Source organism: Seriola dumerili, unplaced genomic scaffold (assembly GCF_002260705.1).
Source record: "Seriola dumerili isolate Sdu_G_001 unplaced genomic scaffold, Sdu_1.0 BDQW01000073.1, whole genome shotgun sequence".
NCBI classification, from domain to species: domain Eukaryota; kingdom Metazoa; phylum Chordata; class Actinopteri; order Carangiformes; family Carangidae; genus Seriola; species Seriola dumerili.
In genome coordinates, this window is record NW_019174328.1 from 3,802,964 (window position 1) to 3,814,737 (window position 11,774).

Consider the following 11,774-nt stretch of genomic DNA (forward strand, 5'->3'; position numbering starts at 1 on the left):
TTTTTTGTTTGCGTCTTCTCAGGTCACGCTCACTTGACAGACTTCAACATCGCCACAATAATAAAGGATGGAGAGAGAGCCACAGCCTTAGCTGGGACAAAGCCCTACATGGGTAACTTTGATTTGCAGTCACATCACAACCATCTTATCAACCACGCCTTGTGTCATTGTGGAATTCTGATTGCTTTCTACAAATTAATATCCTGACGGGAAAGATGAAGAAAGTTATAAGAAAAAGGCGTTGTGTTGTGCTACATTCAAAATGAACAGAGACATCTCTGAATTTGGTTGCAGTTTAGTTGATTTGAACAAAATGAATGTGACATTGTTATGTAAATAACATCCGGAGTGAGATGTGACAAAGCAGCTAAAATGAATTGTATGCATGTGACAAGCTCATAGTAGATACACCGTGTTCAGCTACTGGATGGTGCTAGACTACATTTCTGATTTCTGAACACTCATCATCACTAAAGATTAACTTGTGATTTTAATGATAGAAATTACAGATTGTGTGTTTATTTGTGAAAAGCTTAGGCAAATATGTAAAAATGTCACGTCTCGTCTAGTGATGACTGAGGAGAAAATGAACCATTTCTGGTGACATTTTCACAGAGGAAGACATGCATCTTTTTTTTTTTTTTGTACGACATGTACAGGCAGTGGTTTAAAAAGCTTTTTCTGCTCCAGAAGTGAGTCTCTGTCTGCTTTCAGCCCCAGAGATCTTCCAGTCCTTTGTAAGTGGAGGAACGGGCTACGCCTTTGAAGTAGACTGGTGGTCACTAGGGGTGACAATCTTCGAAGTGCTGCGTGGATGGGTAACACATGATGGCAATCTGAGATATTTTATGTTAGAAGGCTGCAAAAACTCAATTTGCCTCCATTCCTCCACCATTTCTTTCTCCTCATCTTAATATTTTTCCTTCCTCTTTTTGTCAACCTGTACTCATACCAGAGGCCCTATGATATCCACGCCAATAACTCGGTGGAGTCCCTGATTCAGCTCTTCAGCACAGTCAGTGTGCAGTACAGCCCAGCTTGGCCCAAGGATCTGGTTTCCCTCTTGAGGAAGGTGAGCTGGACACAGTGGGACATCATTTACTTTCGGCTCTGTCAGTTAAACAACTGGATTTGCCTCCAAATTTAAACACATAAATCTTTGCCTACTAAGAGATAAAACTATCATGAAATTGTGGCAGTGGTAGAGATTAATGATTCTGATGTTTTACATTACCAGTACAAATGGTACATGTTGCATAGATTGAGAACTGCTTAGATTTAATGAAAATTAATTTAATTGGAGATACCCCTGAACCTTTAACTTGCCAGTCTCTTTTTTTATTAGTTTTAGAAAAAACTTTTGATGGTGGAGATCCTTTTTATATATAATTTTAATATATTATATTTTTTGCCTCCAGCACCTGCTTGATTTGTGACAGGTTGCATTAGTTCTCAAAATTTTATGATCAACTGAAATTAATAGTTGAATTGATAGTTTCATTAGTTACTTAAATGACTGAAAAATATATTCTCTGACTATTAAATAACTATTTAAGTAATTTCTAAGCCAAAAGCCAAACCTTCCTCAGCCCCAGCTTGTTATTTGCAAGTATGCTTTGTCTTATGTGATTGTAAATTGTATAGATTGGTGCTTTTGTTGGTGTCAGTTTACAAACCAAAAGATTAAGGATCAGGAGGTAAGGAGGGCCTGGATGTAGAGGTGATATCAGTGTACATATTGAGGTAAAAAGCCACTGAAGCCTCGGGAACAGAAGATGCAGGTACTGTTGGGGGACTGGAGCTGGAGGGAGGGAGGATGAGCTGAGACCCTCAGGGCAAAGGAGAAGAAAAACGACAGATGGGAATCTGAGGGATGGAAGCACAGAAACGGAGCAAGTGGGTGAGAGAAGAGAGACAGTGTGTGTGTATGTGTGTGTGTGTCAACCAGTATATTGCTCCTGATAATATCCATCATAACAAGTAATTTGACTTGATATTGAAGCTTTTCTTACAAGTGAAAATCTGACAGTTTGATGAGAAAATTCCCATTGCGTCAAATGGAAATAAATCTGCTCAACACCCCTTCTCTATGATAATAGTCTACCTTATTCTACTTTGAGTCAACATGTTCTCATCTGCACAAGTGAAACTGTGATGGAAACAAATTAGCGCATCCCCTGTGGCAGTATTTCTTTAGTCATTTAAAGACGGGATTTTGGAGTGAGTAAGAGAACACGTGGCTTGTTAAAAAGGATATTTCTTGGCAGAGTGTAAGTGTGAGCATGAGTGCGTGCATGTGCTCTGTGTCTGAGTGACTGAGTGTTCTGGACGGAGCGTAGGTCTCTTCCGCTCTGCTGCTGATCGATTACCGTGTCTGGACTCCACCGAGACAGACCTAACCGGCCCTGCAGGAGAAAACTGAATCAGCCTGTGACTGAAGCAAGGAAGAGAGTTAACATGACAACAAAAGCCACATCTTCTTATCAATTCCAGTGTTTACCCTGAGGTGAAAAATGAAACAGATGGTGTTCCATTAAAAACACAACTGTATCAGCTCCATTTTTTATTTCCTCCCTGGGATAAGTGACTCCACTCATGTGTGGCATTCATCCGTCTTGATCAGTGCAACAATTTTGATTCAAACCTGATGAGTGGCTGATTTGATTAACAGTGCCCCCTGTTGGTTAGTATATCAGTAAGTTTACCAGATTTCCTCCAGTTGATGTTTAGTGGCAACATAATTATATAGTTTTCTCTTATGGAGCCTTCAAAGATAGATGAATAACTATTTATTAAATAAATGATCAATAATAAATAAATTGTGCAAAATGCTGAACTAATAATTTCATTCATAAGTTAATTAATTAACTTAATTATATAAACTTTTATTTCAAAACAGCTGTTTAGAAAAGTCTGTTTTTATTCAATTATAGCAGTTATCTCAGCTGTATTTAATGTGACATTTTATTTCATAATGTCTGTTTTTATTTCACAGTGTCACTCTTCCTGTCAATGGTGTTGTCACTGCCTCCTCACCTTTCAGTCTATCACATGCAAGCATGGTCAGTAACTGCCACCAAATTTAGTGGAGTGAGCTCCGGGCAGCTGTTGCACCAACAGTGTCAGAGTAATGACATTTTTCACTGCAGACATTGTGGCTTGCTATAGCAGGAAAAGCACAGGTTGAACTGATAACATTAAGAACGACTGTATTTCCTTTAGGGGAGCTGATTTCAGGGCCCTGGTAATGTGCTTGCTGACTCATTGTCATGGCTTACAGGGACACTTGATGGAACTCGTTAACAAAATTAGTTTCACCTGTTGTTCCTGAATAAACCAACTAAAAAAACAGTTTGCAGGCACAGTAGTATCTTAACAAGACTGCAAATGCTACCTTCCTGACAGCCTAGCTAGCACGGTAAGGTTGTGAGCTTTAATTGTTACTCAGTGTCAAAGTGAAAAGACAGTGTAAACAGCAGCAGCTGGCTTAATGCTCCTCAGAGAAAACCTCAGAGACAGACTGTCTTTAGTGGTTGCTCAGGGCAACAGGAGCTAGCTAACACGGCTATCACTACTGTCTTTGCTGAGTTACAATCCTAACTAGCTAAGCTACTTATCTAACCTAGCTAGTTAGCTGACTAAATGATAGTAGTTGCTGATTTGCTTGAGACACCACTGTCATGAAAAGTGACATTATGAAATGAGAAAATATGGAACTCAAGTAAAACCCCAGTTATTATCAAAATAAAAATGATGAAATATCAGAATAATGAGGTTGGAGTGAATAATTTCACATTTTATTGGTTTATTTATATGTTTTACACACTTTATTCATTTATTTTTTTATGTGTTTTTGTATTTATTTAATATTAAACGCTTTCTAGGTAGCCTACATATTCTTGTCCATGCTTAGAAACAATAAAAACTTAAAATATCAAGTGACTATAACAATATCTCCATTCCCCATGAAAACAAACAATATGTCTATATTTTTTATCCACAAGTCTGAATTCATACAGTAGCCTCCTTGTAGCTGAAAATATTTAATATCAAATGTTTACATTTTTATGGCAGGATAGTTTCGGGGAAACATCTCAAGTACAAGTGTAACACACAATTTTCAGCTCCTTCTTTTGTTCACTTCAACTAGCCCAGCTGCACACTATTTGAATTACACAATCAACACCCACATTTGTGAGTTTATTTCACCTCCAGAGAGAATAAGAGCCTGGCTGTGAGTGAGGAGAGAAGTTGTGAAGGTGATATTGCTACTTGGAAGGTGACATGATGTAGGTGACATTGGAGTGTGTGTGTGTGTGTGTGTGTGTGTGTGTGTGTGTGTGTGTGTGTGTGTGTGTGTGTGTCCATTTCTTCTAGTTACTGACAGTGAACCCAGAGCATCGTTTCTCCAGCGTGTCTGACATGCAGACATCTCCCTACCTCGCTGACGTCAACTGGGATGCTGTATACGAGAAGAAGATGGAGGCTGGATTTGTTCCTAATGTTAGTGTGAAGAGATCAGATATCAACACACACGCACACATATACAATTAAACATTTAAACGCACACGCAGGTGCTCCTTCATGTTTGTGGATGGTAATGAGGATGTGTAGCAACTAAATAATGCAAAGGAAATTGAATGCAGCTTCTTCATGTTATCTCACTATAGTGTGTGCACATGCACTTACTGTACATTTGTGTGTGCATGTGAGTGTATTCATGTGTGTTATTCGGTACATTGAGATCAGTGTGCACTTTGCATTTGTGCACTCTGTGGCTCTGTGTATACAGCAGCAGATTTATGATCCTGTTTGTGTGTGTGTTTGTGTTTCTAATTATCTCCTGTGCATCTCCCTTCTGCAGAAAGGTCGTCTCCACTGCGACCCCACCTTTGAGCTGGAGGAGATGATCCTGGAGTCGCGTCCACTTCACAAGAAGAAGAAGAGGCTGGCCAAGAACCGGTCTCGAGACAACAGCAAGGATTCGCAGTCCGTAAGTGACATTGTCCACAGTCTTAAAAATCAACCAGAAATCAGAGCTACAGTGTCCATCCTCCCAACTCATTCATGAGTATTTTGCATACTAGGACAGTGCCGACCTATAATACAATGCTTTTCATGTGGTTTGGTTTTGTTTATTGACAATATTGTAATATAGTTATTGATGTATTACTAAACTACAACAAATCAGATTTAGCAGCCGATAGAATTTTAAATTCCTGAACTAATTTGATTGTCACTGGTGTTTTCACCATCCACTAATCTTTACCAAGATGGAGACAGACTTTCCATGTCCTTATAAGTGTGGCTGAAAACGACTAATATTATTATTTTGTTTTCTTGTTATTTAATTAATTGATTCTGTGTATAAATGTCAGAGAACAGTGAAAGATACCCATCATAATTTATACAATTTCACCAGGAAGCTCAAGGTTGTCTTCAAACTGCTGTTTTGTCTGATCAACAGTCCAGCATTCAAAGATACTCATTTTACAATCACATAAAACAAAGAAAAGCAGCAAATCCTCACATTTAAGAAGCTGGAGCCGCAGGACGTCTGATTTTTGCTTAAAAAACTACTTAAATCCAGTTTAATAAGTAGTTCAGGTTGAGCTCTAATTGACTAATGGATTAATTCACAAGAACAGAGAAAAGAAATGAATCATAAAAGTAGGCCATTAATAAAAAGTAAGACGCTAACAAGGTAGAAGCCATACTAAAAACACACAAAAAAATCACATCATATAAACAAAACTACAAAGGAAATGCACCTTGTGTCTTCACGTATGTGTCTCCCCTCCGGGATTATTTCAAAAGGAAGGCTCACATTACTTAGATTAACTGCTAATCTGCACCATCTTTCATAGTTTATCTTTAAAGATGAAATACTGAAACGCTTCATAACCTCAGCATTAAAAGCATTATGTTGTGTTGAGGAGGAGGATTTAGGAGCTGCGAGGATGAAGGTAGAATTCAAGATGTCACAGCAGCTGTTAAAAGGCCTTTATTCCCTTTGATGATATAAAGGGCTATTTTTATCTTAGCTCACATGTTAAAGGGTTATTTTCCAGTGTAAAATGCTATATTTTGCTCTTTCCCTGTTACTTTGTGTCCTTGTGCAGAGCAGATTAGCCTTATTTTCTGTATGTAAGTGCTAAAAGCAAATGATTATAAAGAAGACACCTGCAAACGCACACGTGTCTGAGAAAATGATTACCTGCTGCAGAGGAGTAGTACTCATAGATATTGTACACATGACGAGGTAGGGCCAGCCTGGGATAACAATGTAAATCAGGTTTACCTCAGTCTCCCGTCTGTCAGTTCCTGTCAATACGGTATATTTTTAGATTGGTGGTGAGCCAAATCCCAGCATCCTCTTTTTCTCAGCTACTGTGAATTACCTCGGCTTGTGACAATAAAGACAGATTTACTGTACAAGCATGTGAGCTTCAGGCATCTTATAAGCAGCCTGATTGAAATCATACATCTTCCTAAAGAGACAATAATCTCTCTTTTACTGCCATACTGTATATTTTTCTCCAGCTTTAAAATGAACTCCAAGGGGGAAATAAGATTATTACAGTGTTATATTATTACCAAAACAAAAGGATTTTGAAATTAAAAGAACAGGTTCACATTTTGGAAAAATCACCTATTTGCTTTTTTGTTTTTGCTGAGAGTGAGATGAGTAGATTGATGCCATTCTCACATCTGTATGGTAAATACGTAGTTACAGCCAGCAACTGGTGTAATATGATAATTGGTGAGCTTGTTCTTCCCATTTGGACAGAGCCAAGCTAGCTGTTTCCCCCAGTCTTTATGCTAAGCTAAGCGAAGCAGCTGCAAGCTCCAGCTTCATATTCACTGTAAAAATCTGAGAATATCAATCTTCCTATATAACTCTCAGCAAGGAAGCGAATAAACATATTTCCAAACAATTTCAAACCACTCCCTTAAGTTACCTATTATTTACAAAGCAATGTCTGGTTTTAGCGCCATGGTGATGTCTGTTTAACATACATTTGATAACTCTGACTGTTCATCTGACAGGAAATTCTTTTGGAAGACACCACCTTGGGTTCTGGGAAATTGTGATGAGCTATTTTCTAAACCTTTAAACCTTTTTTCAAACCTTTATAGTCTAAAGGTTTAACAGCCTTCATAGTATTTACTCCTTTTCAAAAATAGACAAAGGCAAAAAGGGAATCTTGCAGTAGAATATGACAGTCACAAAGACATTGTGAAATAAAAGACAAGTCATCACATACATGACGAAGCCTGGGCCTGTCCTGACGTGCCCTGTGTGTGCTGAAACCAGGAGGATTAACTGGAGTCCCTTTCTCTCGCTGCTTTGCTGTGTTTGATTGAGACACTATTTACCACAGACTGAAGATATCCTCTCTGTATTTATGAGAAACAGCCTGTTCCCATCAGACAGTCATCATGACATCAGTGTTATTAACGTCAGCCCTGTGTGTGTGTGTGTGTGTGTGTGTGTGTGTGTGTGTGTGTGTGTGTGTGTGTGTGTGTGTGTGTGTGTGTGTCTTATCAGCGTTGATCAGCATGTGCAAGGAGTGTGCACCTCTAACAATTGCAGGGTTATGAGACTTTGTGTCTGTATGTGTGTGTGTGTGTGTGTGTGTGTGTAGCACATATGTGTGTGTGTGCCTGCTTGTGTGTGCTCATACTGCGTTATTACCGAGATTATTAAATTATGAAGCCTTCAGTGCTGTTGTCATGGCCTCAAGTGCTTTCGGAAATATGAGCTTCTATTTTCGTCTCGGGCCAAACATCCAGTTTGAGGAGGGCTCACAAACAATTCATGACTTGTTTAAAAAGAGCAACCAAGAAAAAAAGAAAAGCTCTGAGGAAAAAGACATTTTCACCTCAGTGGTCATTTGGATGACTGATTCACACTCTATCTATAGTTTTTGATGATGATAATGAGGTTGATGATGTAGATGATGAGCAGGATGCTTGGTCTGTTGACTGCCCACAGGAGAATGACTACCTACAGGAGTGCCTTGAAGTGGTGCAGCAAGAGTTCATGATCTTCAACCGTGAGAGGTAAGAGAGCAGCAGAGCAGCAGACCGTTTATAACAGGGGCTAAAAGCAGAGCTTCCTGTTTAGTCATTGAACAGTTATGAAGCAACAAAGCCAGAAAATCATTATCCTGTTAGATCAACTGCAAAGGGCAAAATATTATAATAATCAGGCCTCATTTGCCCTTCAAACAAATAAAATGCGGCTCGTGTTAGAACCCAACAACAGTAAGTGGTAAGTACAAAAACACAGTATAAGTGCAGTAGGTCAAAGATGAAGTGGGAAGTGGATGTTTGGTTAGTAATTTTATCATTTGTCATTGTTTTCTCTTCTAAATCAGTCTGGCTGACCTGAGGGTTTGATGTGCGATTGTCTGAACGCCCATGTTTGCTGTCCTATCAGACTTTGCTAATTCCCTTATGGTCGCTGATGTGTTCCCAGATCTGAGTAAATTATTTTTGGGGGGTACAATATTATCATAACTGCTAGAAATGATGATCAAATCTACCACAATTAAACCCAATTTGTGAGAACTGTAGTTTCCTTTCATAACAAAACTCTATTGATATTTTTATTTTACTGAAGAGCTGAAAGAAAACATTTCCCTCACTGTCACCTGCACTTAAACCATGACTGGGATTAAACCATGAACTAATGTGGAGCTAACACTGAACGTACCCCGGGGCATTGCTGCTGTGTGAAATTGCTGAGGGATCAGTAGATGAGAAAAGTTATGAACTTGTATCAGCTGCAATTTGTGAAGAGCCACAGCAAATACTCATTTATCTCCACTATAAATCAAAACCACGGAGCGTGCGGTGTATCTTAATAAGGTTATTGATACAAGGAGGCATCCAGCTCAGAGGGGAGCGTTGCATATTCCTCCAAACCTGTGTGGCAGCCAAATGAATCAATGAAATGACTTGGATAGGAAAATCACAAGTGACAAAAGGCTTTAAAGAGCCCACCCTGCTGCGGCTAAATATGATGCATCTTATCTTTTGTATGTTAGTAAAATATACACAGATTATCATAAATAAAGAGTATGATATCCATATCTATTTTATCATAGAGTATGTGTCCTCTCTGCAATGCAAAGGGAGGAATATTGGTTGAGTGCTGCCCTAAATTATTGCCTCATCTATTATTGAGCAGGTCCTGCCACTGCAACATTACTGAAATCCTTCTGTGTGGGAAATGTCTTATTATATCCTATTGCTCTAATTAATGGCAGTCGACTTCTATTTATAATGGAGGCCATAATATCTAGAATTATACAGCACGAGAGGAGCACTATATAATGAACTCAAGGCCTCTCATTACATTCAACTACTAGCTGTTTCTTTCTGTGTATGTTTGATTTTACTGCTTTCTGATATCTGATATTTCTGAAGAGGAAACATTGTAGGAAGAGGATGTTTTGTCCTCCACATGGGGCTAAAGGTTTATGTTATAGTTAGATTGTGTATGTAGATATATATATAGATATATATTCATGCAAATCTCGTAGGATTATATTTGTTTTGATGTCTGTTTCTCCATCGGTCTCAGGTTGAAAAAGCGTCAGGAGGAGGGTCAGTCAGAGGCTGGGGGTGACGATGCCAGTGGAGATGGGGACAGAGAGGCTGAAGCCGTGGCCACTGATGATGACGCACCTGAGCCAGACCCCGACCCTGGTCCTGAGCCGGAGCCCGAGTCCTCTTCCAAGCTGAGCATGTGCGGCTCGGTCTGCTCCTCCCCTGGCAGCTGCTAGCACCACATCGCCTCACAGTGACGATCGCAGGTCTCTCTGGCTGCTGCAGTGTTTGTGCCATGCCGATAGATACGTTCTCACCTCTCTCCTGTATTGTAGCTAGGAGCGGAGGAAAACACACAGCAGGGCGATTTGAAGCACAGCAGGACCTAAAATGGCTCCCACCATTTCCCTTATCTCTTTGTTTTGTTTTGTTTGTTTTTTTGTAGCATCCTTCCGGTAAGGCATGAATGAAGCAGATTTCCAGAGAGTCCCCACCTACTGTATGTGTCCACCCTAGAGTAAGCTCTAACTTCTATGCAATGTTACAGTATAGCATGACAAATAAGGTATCACTTAATAGGAGGTGTTGTTCAGGAGCGGAAACCTCCACGAGCATGATGACATCCCGAGCAATGGCAGTCCACGTTTTTTTGTTGGGATGGTGGTTTTGGCGGCGGCGCCTCCCCTCTCAGCCTTCCTGTTCAAAATCTGATGGGGACAACTGAATTATTCAGCACACACAGGCACTCAGTTTATGTTATTGCTTGTGTCTTCAGTTCACTCTTCCCCTCAGCCTGTCTCATCTAACGTGTGCCCTAATTCGGAAAAATAGTTCTTCATTCTCTCCTGGAGCGCCTTCCTCCTGTTGCAACACCTCTCTGAGGCACTTTTACAGTAAGCGTTCATGGCTGTTTTCAGTCGGGCCAAGGCGGTGTGGCTGGTTTCATGTTGTAAACCTGTTTAAAGTGGTGCCTGATAATCAGTATTTGTTAATCACATTGTAGCCATGGATGCATTATAGGTCAGAATGCTAGTTTCTTCTTTGTCCAAGCTTTTTTTTAGGATGACAAGGTACGGTGATTTATGGGAAATCAGTGCAACAATCATAATGAAAGGTTTTGCTTGTCACTGTGTCTGTAATGGTTACCAAGATGTAGTATTTTAGCCCTGTGTCGTGCTCTGATTCAGAGAGCATCCAGAAACTCTGCTCTGGGGAATAAATACCAATCAGCAACAATCACATCCTTTAATAATCTATTAGAGAACTCTGTTTGCTTCACTGGACTCCATCGTCTCTTTAAGTGCTTGGTTAGTATAAAGATCATCTCCCCGTAGAGTTTGTTTGGGGGCTGTACTTAAATGTGTAGCTGTGCCCTGTTGGAACTTCAAACTGTATAGACGAACTAGTCGATAACTGTCATCGTGATAGTGGTACATTTAAGGTGGCACCGTCAATCTCAGTCTGAACGACTGGGAACATGTAGCAAAAGTCCACCTTAAAACCCTAAGGCCTAATAAAATGAAAACCATGTAAATAGCATACAGTGTAGGGTAATTAAACTCGCCACAGTTTTATGTGGGACTGCGAACTCGACATATAAACTAAAGGAAGAGCCGTGTGAAGCTGCGTGCTGCTTCATTCTTCTCTTCTTTCCAAGTGTGCGGGCACAACTTGTAGGCAAAATATGCCAAAGCTTTTCTACCATTTGCATAACCATTTCTAAGGAACTTTGAGTGTGTGAATGTATGTCTCTTTTCCCAGTATAACATAAAGTCAATGTTCCTTCTGCAAGTGAAAAAATACTATCATTTATACAATAATATTGTGATGATGTATAAAGTATATATTTCAGGTAAGGGGGTAGACCTCAAAGTAAGTTTTGGGAAGTACGCCTGTTCACTGTCAAGAATAAAATGAGAAGATTGACACCACCACTCAGAGAACTGAGCTGCAGCTGAGAGGCAGTTAGCCTAGCTTAGCATAAAGACTGAAGGCAGGGGTGAAAAATCCACTTACTAGGGCACCTAAAGCTCACTAATTAACATGTTGTGTGTAGTGTGTTTAATCTATACACAGTAATGTTAAAATGACAATTAAGTTCAGGGGAATTCTCAAGCTCTGTTTGCCAAACAACAGCCAGGAGCAGTACGTTTCTGTTGCATAGAAGTCCTGGATGGATGGGAGAAGTGTTGTCCATCAAGTCATAGTTATAT

The 11,774-nt window shown here is 39.8% G+C and overlaps 1 protein-coding gene across 1 annotated transcript in view; it reads left to right on the forward strand.

Annotated features, from left to right (window-relative positions):
• The window catches only part of stk32c (serine/threonine kinase 32C), a 78,946-nt gene extending 67,245 nt beyond the window's left edge, over positions 1-11,701 (forward strand). The window contains exons 6-12 of the mRNA XM_022743647.1: positions 23-112; positions 715-818; positions 956-1,072; positions 4,378-4,503; positions 4,865-4,993; positions 8,000-8,067; positions 9,596-11,701. Coding sequence (XP_022599368.1) covers positions 23-112; positions 715-818; positions 956-1,072; positions 4,378-4,503; positions 4,865-4,993; positions 8,000-8,067; positions 9,596-9,797 — 836 coding nt within the window. The 3' untranslated portion in view covers positions 9,798-11,701. The remainder of the gene's footprint in view (positions 1-22; positions 113-714; positions 819-955; positions 1,073-4,377; positions 4,504-4,864; positions 4,994-7,999; positions 8,068-9,595) is intronic.
• Positions 11,702-11,774: the final 73 nt, after the last annotated feature.